The 17,351-nt window shown below is 37.6% G+C and overlaps 1 protein-coding gene across 1 annotated transcript; it reads left to right on the forward strand.

Annotated features, from left to right (window-relative positions):
* Nucleotides 1-509: 509 nt before the first annotated feature.
* On the forward strand, nucleotides 510-15,604 carry EIF2S3 (eukaryotic translation initiation factor 2 subunit gamma). Its single transcript, XM_027533346.1, has 12 exons — nucleotides 510-615; nucleotides 1,151-1,214; nucleotides 2,162-2,289; nucleotides 2,380-2,501; nucleotides 4,824-4,918; nucleotides 6,101-6,259; nucleotides 7,529-7,663; nucleotides 8,933-9,027; nucleotides 9,440-9,584; nucleotides 11,034-11,203; nucleotides 11,551-11,723; nucleotides 15,016-15,604. Exons 1-12 carry the CDS (start codon nucleotides 547-549, stop codon nucleotides 15,077-15,079), a joined length of 1,419 nt encoding a protein of 472 aa, XP_027389147.1. The 5' UTR covers nucleotides 510-546; the 3' UTR covers nucleotides 15,080-15,604.
* Nucleotides 15,605-17,351: the final 1,747 nt, after the last annotated feature.

Here is a 17,351-nt window from a genome sequence, read left to right on the forward strand (position 1 = left end):
GGCGCCCTCCTCACCGCCCGCCAGCTCGGTACGCGGCCACCTCGCGGCCAAGAACTCCGTCACAGGCGAGACGGACCCGGGGCTGATCTCGTCTTATTAAATTATGGAAATCGGTAAAGAAGGACACTCCAACAGTCTATCCTCACACCCCAGATAAGAATCCCAGGTTCCGGGAAACTTTCGGCCATCCCTAAGGGAACCGGAAGTGAGTTCACCCTAGTCAGCGCGCGCCTCGGTGGCATCGCCCGCCTCGTTAGGGGCCTTTATTGGGGCTGCCCGCACCGTTGCCTGCACAAATATCCAACAGATCTGCCGCGAGTAGATCCCGAAACTTGGCCTTGTGTTTTTCAGTCAGCCTGCCGGCAGGCACTATACAAATTAATTAAGAGACAAGTCCAAACAGTGAGGCTTCCGCTGCTGCGGCCATCCTCCTCTCCCAGGCCTGGGCCCTAGCCAGCCCTCCCGTCACCGCTGCTCCGCCCTGCACTAGGGGTCCTGCGCGCGGTCAGGCAGGGACGCGGCCGACTTCCTTCCTCTCCGGGCAAGATGGCGGGGGGCGAGGCTGGTGTGACTTTAGGGCAGCCGCACCTTTCTCGGCAAGATCTCGCCACTTTGGTAAGGCATGGCTCTGGAAGTATGCGCTATGCGCTCAGGAGTGGGGATGACCGGGCCTCCCGCAAGGCTGTGAAACGAGGCGGTGCCGGGCGGTCAGGAGCATGAGTTAGGAGGGAGACCTGCCCGGCGCCCAAAGCCGCGCTCGCGCTGCCCCACGCGCTTCTGTCAGTCAGGGAGCTGGGCATGGGGCTGTGCGGTCGTGGGGCCCCGAACCTCCCGAATGATTTGGCTAGAAACTTAGTGTTAAGTGTCATTAAGGCTCTTCATTTTGGAAGTTTTGAGAAAGGAGTATCTACACATTCCTTAGTGCTAATGCTCTCAAGGTTGGGGGACCCAAAGCCTCTACATCTCCCATAATCAGTGTGTAAGGATGAAGGACTTTTAGTGCTTTCCAGAATGCAAGATTGTACAGGAAAAGCGCTTTAAAAGTAGAAGAGGGCTATTCAAATGGTAGCGAGCTGTAGGTAACAATGTAAAGTCAAAATTCTGATTCATCTTATGTACAGTGATTTAACATAGAAATGTTTGATTGCAGGATGTTTCCAAGTTGACGCCACTTTCACATGAAGTTATCAGCAGACAAGCCACAATTAATATAGGTGAGATAAGAATAACTTGGAGATTTGATTGATTTCCAGCAAATAATTTTAATCTTTGCCTTTGTGTAAGTACCTGAATTACATGAAGATGCAGATATTCGAGAAATAGACGTTGAGCTCTCGGGAGCAATGCATCTGCTAGATTTTTGGTGGGAGGCCCCTGTTGCCTATGTCTAGCTTATAGACTAGGTGAGAAGAAAAGGTAGAGACTTAAAGAAAACTTTTAATAGCATAAGGTGATATGTAGTCATCTAGTAAAGAAGAGGGGAAATGTGATTGTACTTGCCACACAAGGATGTTGCAAGAGCAGAGTTTGTGAAAGTTTGTTTGATATGTGCATAAGCTATAATTAGGGTGGTTTTTTTTTCCCCCTTAATTGGCACCTGGAACTTTGGAGGAGAAGTTATGTTGACTGAGTGTAAATTTGGGGTATTTGAGAGTCTGTACAAAAACAGTAAAACCTCCTTAAAAGTAAGGCTCTACCTTGAGATTCTTAAAAAAGTTGTAAGATATGTACTAGCCTTAATAGCATTACTATAATCATACCTGAGTTTTTTTCGTGTTTCCATGGATTCCTTTTTTGTGTGTCAGGGCTCTTCATACTTACTTCGCTCTGAAAATGCTGAAAAGTTCCTTGATATACAAAGTTTCATGCATTTTTTTACAAGTGTTTATTTTAAATGAAGGCACTGTTTTCTGTGATTAAAGATAGATAGCTTTTATTATGCTCAGTATGGTTTAAAACAAGGTTGTCACATGGAAAGTTCTCTTCAGTCCTGTATCATCATGAGTTTTTGTAATCAGGGATATGTAGGAGGAAAAATCAGTCACTCTTGGTTTTACAGTGATATTGACAGTGAGTTATGGCTTTGGGTTTTCTACTCTAAAATTGAAAAAATATGTGGTGTAACTGAATGCACTTGAATTAATTTTTTTGTACTTTGTAGGTACAATTGGTCACGTAGCTCATGGGAAATCTACAGTTGTAAAAGCTATTTCTGGAGTCCACACTGTCCGTTTCAAAAATGAACTGGAAAGAAATATTACAATCAAACTTGGCTATGCTAATGCTAAGGTGAGCTGTGTACAGTGAAATGAAAAACTCAACTTTAATTGTTGAGTGTGCAGATAACAAATCCAAGTCTTGTCTCGTTGAAACTTTTAGATTTATAAACTTGATGACCCAAGTTGTCCTCGGCCAGAATGTTATAGATCCTGTGGAAGTAGCACACCTGATGAGTTTCCTACAGACATTCCAGGGACCAAAGGGAACTTCAAATTAGTCAGGTGACCTTTTTTGACTTAACATTTCATATTTTGTTGTTGTGTGGTTTGTACTTTTTGAGATACTTAATTGAGATGTTAAACAATGAACCTAATTGTTGAATGGCTTTATTTTTCCATTATTTTGTTTTTCTGGTCCATAATGACAGTAATTTGAAAAGTCAAGTATTTAAAACTACCTTAAGACACATATGTGTAAGTGCTCCAAAGGAAAAGTATCACATAAGCAAAATGAGACAGAAACACAGCTCATTGGATTTAAGGGATTCTTTTTGCCAGGTTTCCTAAATTTCTCTTAAACAGTGTTGGTTTTGTGTCTTAGATAAAGGAACAAAGCCATTCTTAATCCCCTCTCTTAAATACAAGGACTTGTAACCCATTTATTTTCTGAATATGATTATATATTCTTTATCAGAGGATACTGATATCCACCTGGTGATGTTTATGGTGATTGGGGATGTCCACAAGGAAGTTGTAGATCGAGGCAGAGCTGGGACTAGGAAGAGGTGAATGAAACTCAGAGTTTGAGGCGAGGGAGAATGCTTTAAGAAAAAAATCAGGCCTGGTAATCAAGATGAAGATAAGGGCTTCCCAGGTTGCTCAGCAGTAAAGAATCCACTTGCAATGCAGGAGATGCAGGTTCTGTCCCTGGGTGGGAAGAATCTTGGAGAAGAAAATGGCAACCCTGTCCAGTAATCTTGCTTGGGAAATTCCATGAACAGAGCAGCCTATCGGGCTATGGTCCATGATGTCACAAGAGGGAACATGAGTTAGCAAATAAACAACAACAATCAAAGTAAACAGTGTTATTTATTTACTTTTAAATTAAAAATTTTGGGGGGCGTGCCATATGCCTTGTGATCCGGGATCGAGCCTGGGCCCCCTGCAGTGAAAGCTTGGAGTCCTAACCACTGGAATTTAGGAATTTAGGGAATTCCTAAAGTAAAATAAAGAGAGGCTCAAATTACTGTTTTTTTCTTTTCATTATCACTGGATTTTTTGTTTGTTTTGCTTTTGGCATGACATCGTTGCTGATCCTGTTTTCAGTAAGTTTTTCGTATTTTATTCATCTTGGATTTTCTTGTATAAATTTTTTTTTTTAAGTACTTAAATATTCTTTGTTTTGATTACTGGCTTTTTGGGTATACCCTTAAATTTTGCATGCGTGTTTAGTGCCTCACTTGCCTCACCCTACTTGTGGCCCTTATCAGCAAACTTGTCCTGGAGAGGGCCCAATAATAAGTATTTTCAGCTTTGCAGGTCACAGATTCTCTTTTGAATTACTTATTTCTGCTCTTGTGTTAGGAAAGCAGTCGTGATGTGCATGAGTGGTTATGACAATGGGGCAGTTTGGTGCCCCTATTTTAGATTATGAGTGTGAGTATACAGCTATTAAAAATAATGGTTCCGAATGAGTAGCATAGTTTTGTTAAGATAGTGCTGCCATCTCTACTTCTGATTGGCATTTCCAGCTTTTCAAGATGCTGGAGAAGTTTTTGGCAAATTTTTTCAGATAGCACTACCCATTCTGTTAACAGTTTTAGCTTTCAAATCAATGACATTCCCAGGTATTTACTTTATACCATATTTTCTTTGATTGGATTTGGGAGTTTGTGTTTCTTCAGTTATTTCTATACATAACTAATTTCATTTGCTTTGTAATGATCTGCAGTGATTTTACTCTTAGCCAATAGGTAATTTTTGTTCTTTCATATTTTATATTTTTCCCTCCAGTTTTATTGAGATATAATCAGCATACAGCACTGTAATAAGCTTTAAGGTATACAGCATAATAATTTGACATACATTTTGAAATGATTTTCACAGTAAGTTTAGTGACCATCCATCATCTCATATAGATATAAACTTAAATAGAAAAAAATATCTTTCCTTGTGATGAAGACTCAGGATTTATTGTTAACAACTTTCATGTATGACATATAGTGGTGGTAACTATATTTATTGTATTGTATGTTATGCCCCTGGTACTTCTTTATCTTAAAAAAGTTTGTGACTGCTTTCATCTGATTCCTTCTTCCCCCAACCCCACTGTTGGTAACCATAGATCTGTTAATTACAAATCTGATCTGTTTCAGTGAAATTCTTGTTTCTTTCTGAAGTATAATTGAGCCAGTAGGTGATCTTATTTCTAAAGTCTAGAAACACCAAGTCCTGAAACTGCTTGACTTTACAGAAATAATTATTTGCATATTTTTATGCAGTATTGACATTCTATACTTCAAGGGGTTTAATTTTAGGGAATCTAACTCAAATGTTGATGTATTGATTGATCTTAGGATTGATGGTTATTTTTTACTTTGTTAGGCATGTTTCCTTTGTTGACTGTCCTGGCCATGATATTCTGATGGCTACTATGCTGAACGGTGCCGCAGTGATGGATGCCGCTCTTCTGTTGATAGGTAAATACATCAGAATTGGTTCCAACAAATCACTGTGGAGCAAATCCAAGATGGAATACTTAAAGGAAAACTAAGGCCTTTAAGGACTACATCCAGTATCTAAAGGTGACAGGAATGAGAACTAACATGTCAACCAGTATGACATCCTTGTCTTCCAGCTATCAAAAGTCTGGGTCCATGAAATGATTTATTATTTTAGTTTTAAATTTTTTTGTGTGAGCATCTTTGAACTGTTTACTACAACATTGGTATATAATGGTTTTATTAGATCCAAATTTCATTTATAATAAGTGCTGAAGTCTAGTAGATGAACTGCGATTTTCAAGTCTGGGGTTGTGCCACCTTATGTGAGCTTATTTTGTTGCTATGGGATATAATTTTTTAAAGTAGGCTGAGTGGATAGAGTATAAGACACCTAAACATCACAACTTAGGGAGGATGGTCGTTGGAGTATCCAGCAAAACATACCTACTTCTTGATAACACCAATGGTTATTTTTAGTGTTCTTTCCTCTATTTGTTAGGGAGTAGCCTCTGATAGTAGTTGAAATTCATGGACTGTGTTAAGTGTCTTCCCTAAATTACTCCCCGTCTCTCAAGAGCTTGTCCAGGTCAGAGCATCTCTAAAACTGGATACAGCCAGGGGGCTATACCTTATGCTTGAGCAAAAGCCAAGGGCAGACCCTGAAATGCCAAACTTGTGGATTCTTAGGTTACTGGCTTAAGACCAGGAAAGAGAATCTGATAATCAGGAGACTCCAGTGAATGCAGGCACAAGGGGTGGAGCAGGGGCAAAAGTTGAATGCTTGGCAACAATCCAGGACTTCTGCTTTGAATAGGGTTAGGGCATTCAAGCATTTCATTTTTTAGATGTCAGCTAGGTGTTTTGTTTTTTTTTTTTAATAGTATAATACACATAGCATAAAAGTTAGCAGTATAGCTATTTAAAGTATACAATTTGGTGATATGAAGTACATTTACAGTGTTTTATAAGAATCAGTGCTATTGAGTTCCAGAACATTTTTGTCTCCCTAGAAGGAAACCCTGTGCCCATTAAGAAGTCACTCTAATCCCCCTTTCCTCCACTCCCTGGCAACTACTAATCTGCCTCTTATGGATTTTCCTATTCTGATAGATAGTTCTAGCTAATTCTTATGCATCTTTTTTATTCTTTATCATCTAGCTGGTAATGAGTCTTGTCCTCAGCCTCAGACATCTGAACACTTGGCTGCTATAGAAATCATGAAACTGAAGCATATTTTGATTCTACAAAATAAAATTGATTTGGTAAAAGAAAGCCAGGCTAAAGAACAGTATGAACAGATCCTTGCATTTGTTCAAGGTAAGAAGCCATAATACCTAATAAAAATCTTCCTCAGTGATGGTAAAATAAACAAAAGCTTTAAAAAAAAAAAACAAAACTTTGGTCTTGGGAATTCCCTGGCAGTCCACTGGTTAGGACTCTGCTTTCACTCCGAGGGCACTGATTCAATCCCTCAATTGGGAAACAGATCTCACAAGCTCTGTGGCATGGGCAAAAAATATTTTTTAAAATCCATAAAAAAACTTCAGTCTTACACTATCCTTACTGAGTAGCTACTTTTAGAATTGGAACTGATAGTGATTTATCTTTAGTGTTCCTTTCCTTCAATGGCATGGTGTTTTTCATTTCAGGGAAGACATCTTATTGTTGACATTAGATTCTCTCTTAGCCTTGTTTTTCTTGTGAGAAAGGTTGACTTCTTCTGCGTCCAGTTTTCTCATAACAAAAAAGGTCTCATTTTGATCAAAGCCTCATTGTGGCTACATTTCTTTCATGAACCTGTTAGACATTTAATTAATAAGGAGCAGATATTATGTATGCCATTTAGTCTTTGATTAGCAAGAGACTGTAATTTTGTTTTGACATTTATTGGGAGGTCAGTTGCATGTTATTAGAAAGGAGGTCCAACCAGTCTATCCTAAAGGAGACCAGTCCTGGGTGTTCATTGGAAGGACTGATGTTGAAGCTGAAGCTCCAGTACTTTGGCCACCTGATGCAAAGAGCTGACTCATTTGAAAAGACCCTGATGCTGGGAAAGACGGAGGGCAGGAGGAGAAGGGGACAACAGGATGAGATGGTTGGATGGCATCACCGACTCAATGGACATGTGTTTGAGTGGACTCTGGGAGTTGATAATGGACAGGGAGGCCTGGTGTGCTGCGGTTCATGGGGTCGCAAAGAGTTGGACACGACTGAGCAACTGAACTGAACTAAAGAAACCTTTCAACTAGTAAAATGGTCTTTCCCAGGAGTGTTAAGTATTTTAATCCTTTAAACAGTTTTATTATTTTGGTATATTAAATATCTATTAGTAAAATTTGAGTGTTTCCCCCTTGAATGCAATAGTGTTCATTTTCAGGAGTAAAAACAAACATAGAATACTGACACTTTTCTGAAAAGAATTACCATTTTCTGCCTGTTGCTGTGGGTATATGTGGGTATATTTAGACATCATTTTAATAATGATGCCTATTTTAATAAATGATGCCTATTTAGGCATCATTTTATATAAAGAACAAGTTCTATAAAACTGAAGAATTTTGATCTTTTGAAAATTTTGTCTTATAGGTACAGTAGCAGAAGGCGCTCCTATTATCCCAATTTCTGCTCAGCTAAAATACAATATTGAAGTTGTCTGTGAGTACATAGTAAAGAAAATTCCAGTACCCCCAAGAGACTTTACTTCAGAACCCAGACTTATTGGTAAGTAATAGGATTTTTATTTGAACTTTCCCACATTGCTGATTCCTCTTTAAGGGAATCACCAATGATTTCTGCAGAGGTGATAATAAATTACAGTCTCCATAAAAAACTTTTTTTTGAAGTCAGTTAATTCTGAGATTGTATTAGCAGAGTTAGATTGCATTACTGGATGAGAGTCCTGAATACAGACATAACTTTTAGCCTTTTTGTGCTTGGTGTATGTTATGTTACATGATCAAGATGGAACAATAAAGTATGCCTTATGGAATTATGTTTTAGTTAGAAACAGGATATTAGGACTTCCAGACAAATGATTTCATTGTACCATTAATGAAGATATTCATCTCTCTCATTTTTTTAAGTTTGTGGTATCAATATTAGTATAATTTGATAATTTAAACTCATGGTTTCTACACAGATGGTGGAACCTTTTCACAGCAGACATTTGAACCCTCTGAAGCTTCACTAGGTGCCCCCCAGCCCTTTCTGTGTGTTGTGGGCAGGGTTCTCTTGGATTATTGTAATGAGTACCCCTTGTTAATGGTTCCTGCTCTCAGGACTAAAGTGCAGGTCACATAGTCCTAGGGTTGTTTTGAAGTTTTGAAACTAAATCTTGGTTGCAGAAGTCATATAAAGTATATGACCAGAAAGGTCCACGATGCCTGCCTCACCCCTTAGCCCTGAAGTTACAGTTAACAATTGGTGTGTACTGTTTGTGCACCTTTATAAACATAATGCTTTTCTTGTTTCAGTTTTTGTATGTGAAAGTGGGATCATGCTATGCATAACTAGTCTTTTCTTTTTTTCTGAACAACAGATGAAGGTTATCCTTCTACATTATTACATATACTCTAACATTCTTTTTTTTTTTTTCAACTTTTAATTTTATATTGGGGTATAGCTAATCAACAATGTTGTAATAGTTTCAGGTGGACAGCAGAGGGACTCAGCCATACATACACATGTATCCATTCTCTCTCAAACTATTCTCCCGTCTAATAGTCTTTTTTTTAACAGCTGCATGATACTCCATACTATGGGTGTACCATAATATACCTCCTATCAATGTACTTTTAAGTTATTTCTACTTTTTCCAGCATAATTAAAATTGCAGTATACTTAGCTGCAATAATATTAGACTTTGTGACAGAGTCTCCTTGTATAAATTTTATGTGTCTACTATTTAAGAAAAGTTAACTTACAAAAAAATAAATTTTTCTGAAGTTAAAGTGAATAGAATTGGCTTTAATTTGTTTTGTTTTCTTTTAGTTATTAGATCCTTTGATGTCAACAAACCTGGCTGTGAAGTTGATGACCTTAAGGGGGGTGTAGCTGGTGGTAGTATTCTAAAAGGAGTATTAAAGGTAAACTGGATTTTGATTGTTGTGTTTTTGCTTTATTTTTTCTCTTGTCCTAAGTAGGAGAATAGTATAGACACTCCAAATTGAAAAATAATTTTTTTCTTCGTGGTGTCTAGTACTTGATGTAGATTTATTTGTTTACTAGTATATCTTTTGAGTGTGTTTGACCTCAAACTTCATAGGCTTCTATGAATATGAAGCACATTTAAATTGGCGATAGGCCTATATGATAGGTTTGTTCAAAACATTTGGATGGTTCTGAATTTGAAGATCTCGTCCACATCTTTTTTTTTTAATAGTGATCTTTGAAATAAGGATGACTTTTCAGTTTTGTGGTCTTCCTGTTAGAACTTTTCATATGTAATGAAAATGGTGTTGTCCCACAAATTCTAATTATTAATTTATATTTTTACAGGTGGGCCAGGAGATAGAAGTCAGACCTGGTATTGTTTCCAAAGACAGTGAAGGAAAACTCATGTGTAAACCTATCTTTTCCAAAATTGTATCGCTTTTCGCAGAGCATAATGATCTTCAGTATGCTGCCCCAGGAGGTCTTATTGGTAAGGCTTTTCCTCTCATCCCTATGGGGTTTTTTGTTTGCCACTTTATTTCTTTACTTTTTGAAGGATAATTACTTTACAGAATTTTGCTCTTTTCTGTCAAACATCAACAAGAATCGGCATTTGATGTTTAATGATCGAGCAGGGTAGGGGAATGTATATGTGGTTAAGCTGTTGATTTTAGGTCATATGATGATTTCGTATGTTTGTGAAAATTATTTTTAAGCAAGAATTTTGGTTTAATTTTTAAAGTAGCTCCTTTTTAGCAGTACCAAAGTAAATTTTATGGCCTAAAATCTAAAAATACCTAACCGCAGGTTTTTTTTAAACATGGTTTTGGGGTAGTGTGGTTTTTTTGTTGTTTTTGTATGATTTTCAAATGGAGAGTTACCCACAAATGTCAATTAAATCATGGTAGATCATAGTTAAACACTGAGGTGGGAATTAAAGATGATAACTTCCATTATCTTGCTGTTACTGAAATAATATATGGGTTTCCTGGTCTCGTACAGTAACGTATTACCTGATACCCAGAAAAAGGCAAGATACAGTGAGAATTCGTCAGAGGTGTTAGTAACTTTTGGATTAAAGAAAATGTTTGGTGTGAAGGAGTTCGTCTTTTTGTTCTCTGATGTTTGGCTATTTAATTCATTTTTCTGTTTTGTAATTAGGAGTTTGTTGTGTATAATTTTATCCTTTTTATTTGTTTTGTAAATAAGGAAACTCTTGGGACTTTTAAAATTTAACTTATGGAACTTTTCAAACATAAAAGTACAGAGAATAGTGTAACATGTGGTCATGTAGCCACCATGCAACTTCAAAGATTATCAATACTTTACAGTTGTTTTTTAGTGGGGACGTGCTACATGGCTTGCAGGATCTTGGTTCTCCAACCAGGGATCGAACCTAGGTCTACAGCAGTGAGAGTGCCAGTTCCTAACCACTGAACCGCCAGGGAATTCCCAATACTTGACCATTCTTGCCTCATCTTTATATCTTCTCTCCTCCATGAAAGACATGCAGCTAAGATATTTTGAAATCAATCCCAGGAATCACGTAAAATCTTTAAGCTGTCTTTTTGATCATTCTTTCGGGGAAAAATGGCGGGTAAACATCCTGTAAACTACTCATGAATTTTGTATTGTTTCAGCCTTCATTAAGGATATTCAGATTCATTTTTTATTTAGGCTGTTATCTCTGTTTGTCCTTTGCTTACAATTTAAATCAAGAGACTCGTCCTCAAATACCCAACTAACCTGTGAGTTTACAATTCTCTTCCTTCAGATAACTATTGTCACACCTATGTAGCCAATAAATTAGTATGAAAATATAAGTTGTATATTAAAATGTGTAGGTAGGTATGTGCTGTACTAGTTTGAATAAGTTTTTTGGGTAAACAGCTTTATAGGAAATAAAATGTTGGACCATATATATCTTATTTTGGATCAGGAGTTGGAACAAAAATTGACCCCACTTTGTGCCGGGCTGACAGAATGGTGGGGCAAGTACTTGGTGCGGTTGGAGCTTTACCTGAGATCTTCACAGAATTGGAAATTTCCTATTTCCTGCTTAGAAGGCTTCTAGGTGTTCGCACTGAAGGAGACAAGAAAGCAGCGAAAGTAAGTACTTGGAGTGCCAGTGACGTTAAGACCAGTTTTGAGGTTCATACTTTTTAGTTAAGATAGGATTAAGAAAAGAGAGAAGGTAAATAAATTTGACTTCCCGAAAACCAAGAACTTGCATATGGCAGTCTAAAGTAAAACAACGGGAAACAGTATGTCCTGTATAACAATGACATAATTCCTGTTATCTGTATGTTCTTCTTAAAAGTCTTAACTGAAATCAGGTTGGCAGAGATGAAAAATAGCTGATGTCTTTTGTTGGTAAGGTGGTAGAAAAATAAGCAGTTATTTGGAAAGCATCTTCTTGATTTGGGGGTTTATTTTTCACCACTTGATTTCCTTAGGTACAAAAGCTGTCTAAGAATGAAGTGCTTATGGTGAATATAGGATCCCTGTCGACAGGAGGAAGAGTTAGTGCAGTCAAGGCTGATTTGGGTAAAATCGTCTTGACTAATCCTGTGTGCACAGAAGTAGGAGAAAAGATTGCACTTAGCCGAAGAGTTGAGAAACACTGGCGGTAAGTTTATTAGCCTTTGTCAGTGTCTAATAAAAAAACACAGTTTACTTAACACACTCACAAACACACTTTACCTTGAAGGCAACGGTTATTGTACCATGGCTTTAATTCTCAACTGCTTATTCGGATGATTTTGAAATCTGTATTTCTAGGCCTGATTTGTGATAGATACAACCTATGCAAAAACCAATGAATTTAGGTTTAATACCCTTTTCTGAACCTTTTTTTGAGAAATAGGTTGCCTCTTTATCTCTTAATACTTTGGTGTATATTTCTTAAAAACAATATTATCTTATATAACCACTTCAAGAAGCTTAAGGACTTCCCTGGTGGCTTAGACGGTAAAGCGTCTGCCTGCAGTGCGGGAGACCCAGGTTCAATCCCTGGGTCGGGAAGATCCTCTGGAGGAGGAAACGACAATCCACTACAGTACTATTGCCTGGAAAATCCCATGGACAGAGGAGCTTGGTAGGCTACAGTCCATGGGGTTGCAAAGAGTCGGACACAACTGAGCGACTTCACTTTAACTTTCAAGACGCTTAACATTGTTAAAATACTAAAGTCTACAGTCAGTTTTATCACTTGTTCTGATAATGTCCTCTGTCTCCTTCCTGTCTAGGGTCATGCACTGCATTTAGTGTTCATGGCTCTTTGATCTCTTAATTTGGAATTTCCTCAGCCTTTCCTTGTCTTACTTGTCAGTGGCAATTTTGAAGAATACAAGCGAGTTACTTTCTAGATTGTTCCTCCTTTTGGGTTTATTTGATGTTTCCTAAGATTAGGTTCAGGTTATGTATTCTTGGTTAGAATATTTTCAGGTAGGTGGTGATGTCTCCTCGGGGAGTCATAACTAGAGACACATGATATCTGATTGCTCCTTGTTGAGGTTAATTTTGATCATACAGGCAAGGCATTGGCCAGTTTCTCCACCCTATAGTTACTCTACGCTTGTGAATTAGTATTCTTTGGGGGGAAAACCTATGTAAATAGTCTGTTCCTTATCACACCCTCCCCTCCCCTCCCCTCCGGGGGAGGGATTTAGCTTAGCATCCACTGATGATTTTTGTCTGAATTGAGCTTGATTATAGTGATTACAAAATGGTGATTACCCATCCCCCCAAACTCTAACTCTGCCACTCATCATTTGTCATTTGACATTCTTTCTTCCCCATTATTTACTTACCTAGTTATAATATGCATTCATGGAGTCCTATTTTATTCAGCAGGCCCTTACTGATTCATTACTGTCCTTACTTATATTGATGTCTAGAATTTGTCCAGGAGACAAACTGGCTCCTATATCCTGTTGATATTTCCCCATTTTTTTTAACCTATTATTTTATTAAGGGATCCATCTCTATGACTGTCACAAAACCCATGCTAAATTAACAGTAATGTATTCTGGAGATAACTACACCCCACTGTGGACTTTTGGGGAATAGCCACTGTATTCGCTCTACTTCAACTGAAACCCAGACTCAGGAGGCATCGATCCTTGCCCTCCTATTTCTGGAGGATGCAAAAGCCAACTATATAAGAGAGCTTTTCAGAGAAAATGACTTTTGTCTTCCCAGAAGGTAAACCCTCTACTTTGCTTTCTGAAGCAAATCACAACCCCATGGACAATTTGAAAGCTGCGCAAGCTTCAGTATGTCTCTGTTGGGTTTGTTTTTTAATAGTTCCTTACTTTCTGGCACAGGTTGTTCTGAAGTCACCTTGTGTCTCTCTCCTGCTCCAGTTTAGAATTGGCCGTTTCTCCAGGGAGCCCTGATTCCTCTTAGTGGGAAATGGTGTTAGAAATGAAGATTTGGGTGCTAGGGGTGCTCACTTCTCCAAAGGTGCTGTTTCTTTAGGGCCCTTTGAGTGGATAGAACTTGGAGACAGACACATATTGTTGACTCCTCTCTCTCCTCTTTTCCTGGTTAGTTACTAAATCTACCCTTTCCTTTCTATTCTGTGTGACCTCTTTGTAGCCCATACCATCATCATTTCACACTTAAAAGTTAGTGCAAAAGATTGCTAATATGCCTCTTCTACTGTTATTTAAGCATTCAGTCAAAATTAGTCTTCCTAAAACATTTTTTCATGCAGTATTCAGTAATTTCTAGTAACTTCCCACTACTTTCTGATTCAGGACCTTCCTGGAAGTCTACTTGAACGCATTTTAAATTCCTCCTGCTTAGTATCATATAAACCTTCTACATTAGACTGTTTTGTGTCCTGATTGTCCACATAATTACTTAAATCACCTTTGGTTTGCTTTTGTTTCTTCTTATCTACCTCCCTTATTAAGGCTTCCCTGGCACAATGCCTCAGGATGATCTAATCATGTACTGTTCAGAAGATCTGAATTATTACTTTGTAATTGAGACAGAGTTAAACTTTTAGTAAATCATCCTGCTTTGTGATGATTTATGCCTGCTTGATTTGACTCTCATGTGATTATACTCTTTGCTGTTATAGACACACTGATTTCCAGTGTATTTTATTTATTTATCTTTTTTTTTCCTTTTTTTTTCCCAGTGTATTTTTAAAGGAATGATCTTTTTGTGTGTCTACTAATATTATAAGAGGATTCTGTCCAAATGAAATTTTAGATGTTGCTTAAAAATAAGCAAGTATGTTAAAATTATTAAAAGAAATGAGAACGTCTGAATGATCCTTATATTCTTTAGATTTGTTGTTTTTAACCCATGCTTAGGTAAGTTCTGTTCTGGAACCTACAATTTAGGTAGCAATCTGTCCTGGCCATTGACTAGAGCAGACATTGAAACAGAGGTGGAGCAGAAATCCCTCTGCTATTGAGAGTAATCTGTTTATAGATTATCTACTCCTCTAGGTCATCTCTTAATTTCCTTTACCAGCTAAAGTCTTGATAAAGCCATTGTGACCTGTTGAAGTGCTGCAAACGATTAAAAAAAAAATTTTTTTTTTTCAAAGAGGAAAAAAGAATTAAAAAAAATCAGACTGAAGTGGTTTGTATGTCAGCGTGGTTCCTTGGGTGGACGGACTGGAATGTTCTTCATTAGTGGTTCTGAAGGGGCAGGTGTATTTGCAAAGTTGAGCATGTTTATAGTAGCAACTTTCTGTTTGCTTTTCCTGTCAGTCCTTCTGGCCAGAGCCCATCTCTGGGTCTATAAAGATAGTGTGAGCTTTCTTTCTGGAGGGGCAGGTTTTGGAAACATTCCATTTGAGCAGATAGGCAAGTAAAACTAGTTGTGTCATGTGATTATGTGCTAATGATAATGAAGCTGATATAAAATTCATGATTTCTTTTATTTTCATTTTGCAGTTTAATTGGTTGGGGTCAAATAAGAAGAGGAGTGACAATCAAGCCGACAGTAGATGATGACTGAAGAATTAAATAACAGATCTGAATGAAGTTGGAATTTCTCTTAACAATCTAGGGGTATATTTTCAGAACAGTAGTGGGAAAATAATTTCACAGCTCATTACCTTAGTAGTAGCTGTAAGATTATTCTCATTTTTTGGTGATGAAAATTTAACCTCTAGTACTGAAATAGAGCCTACAATAAATATAGAAATTAGCATCATGTTGGATTGAATCTACATTTTACCAGAAATTAATCATTCCCAAATAATGTCTAATTTATACATCAGTGCAGATTTGAAAGGAAACTGTTTGCTACAACCAGACTTTGCTGTAGTAGACATACCACTGAATCTGTTTGAAATAAAGTCTTTGTTCTTATTTTTCATGATTCATCTTTGAGTAGCTCCAGGTTTGAAGGATTGTTGTAGCAGTAAAAACGTGCAAATTCTCAAAGACCAACTTCCCTTTCCCCATATTTTATGTTGCTTTATTTTTTAAAATTTTGAGTGAAAGTAGATTCAAATAAAATTATCCTTTCAGGCATGAGGACTTGTTTCCATGGACATGGCCTTTCTCTCCTTTCCCTGTCTGGACTAGAGTATAGGAAACTAGAGCCCAAAGTTTTCAGCTACTCCACCTGGTGCCCTACGATTGTCTCTGCATTGCTTTACGCCTGAAACCCTACAGCCTTCCCCCATTGGAAAGTATTGTAAACACCAGATGATTTTAGTTAAGTAGCAAAGATCTTTCCAGGCTTTATTTTACATTTTATCTTAATAGCCTAATTGATAAGATTATGATGTATATCCTAATATTAGTAATCTTTGGTAGTTTGAGGAGGTAGCAAAGGGTGAGCCCTTTGGGTTTTAACTTACTCTCCCTTTTTCTATACTTTTCCTGTGCTGTGCATTTTAATTTTTGCTTATTTTATCTTTCATAAAATTTTGTTGAAGCAGTGGTTCTTAACGGGCTGATACTAGAATTGTTGGAGAATCTTTATGTTTTGTTGGAAAGTGCTCCACTGAGATTCTGGTATTAATTGGCTTTGGATGGAGCCCAGGCGTTATTTTTTTAAAGCTCCCCTGTGTTGAAAAACAAATTTAGAGAGTTGAGGTTTATCAAATAACACAGACTCTTACTATGTTTGGGTAGTCTGATAATACTCTTTGGTTTACTTTTCTTAAATTTGCATTTAATGTAGGACTTGATGCTGCAGTTGTAGCCTTGTGCTCTTTTGGGCGTTGGACCTGCTGATATGTAGAAGTTTAAAAGCTCTGACTCTGGTTGTTAACGTAAGTTTGTAAGTTTTGAGGAAGCATATTAATGTTACGTAGTTGCTTGACTTTGAAAAGTTGCATTATAGCATGAGAAACACAGTTTAATGAAGCAAAATTTTAATTCAAACATTGATTTTATGTCTAACATAAGCACTTTCTACCTGAAATTCTGGAGTTGACTATTTTATTGTAATTAATCTCATGTCAGAACTATTTCAAACATGCACATGACTTTCAATAAATTTGCAAAGCACTGTACTTAACTGTAAATGGGAATACACAAATATGAAAACAACAGGCCGTATTTTCATAGAACCTGAAGCCCATACAGTGATTGTCAGCAAAAGTTGTACCTGGTTGAGAATCTGTCTATAGTGCGATGTTACTGATGAAAGTATACTGTATATGTGAATCTTCTTGTCTCTCCTGTTAAGATATTTTCACAATCTGACCAGTTCTCACCATCTTCACTGCTATTGTCCTACTCCCAGCCACCAGTGGCTCTCACCTAGAATAGCCCTGTAACAACTCCTGCCTTCCACACTTGTCCCACTGCAATCTGGGGGGTAACACAGCCAGAGTTACCCTTTTTGTAAGAGAATGCTATGTATTCGGTTGGCCAAAATATTCGTTTGGGTTTTTTCATAACATTGTACAGAAAACCCAAACGAAGTTTTTGGCCAACCCAGTAAAACTAATGAAGTGTAAAGTTCATCTCATGAAAATGGGGGACACGAGGACACTAGCTTTGACGTCATCCAAACAATTTCCAGGCTGACCTAGAAAGCTCGCTCTGCTATTTCACTCTTTGTTTGTAACCTCCAAAGATAATGTGTGTGTTTGTGTGTTTCTGATTTGGAGTGCAAATAGCTGCACTCATAAAACTCCTGAAATTGTGTTTCTAGGAAAATTTAACATGGCCGAGGAAAATGGATGCTTTTCTGGAAATATATAAAAGTTTTTCAAATTACCTGACACAAAGCAGATACCCTTAAAGTACTGATAATCAAGAAGCAA

This window comes from Bos indicus x Bos taurus, chromosome X, assembly GCF_003369695.1.
Source record: "Bos indicus x Bos taurus breed Angus x Brahman F1 hybrid chromosome X, Bos_hybrid_MaternalHap_v2.0, whole genome shotgun sequence".
NCBI classification, from domain to species: Eukaryota; Metazoa; Chordata; class Mammalia; order Artiodactyla; family Bovidae; genus Bos; species Bos indicus x Bos taurus.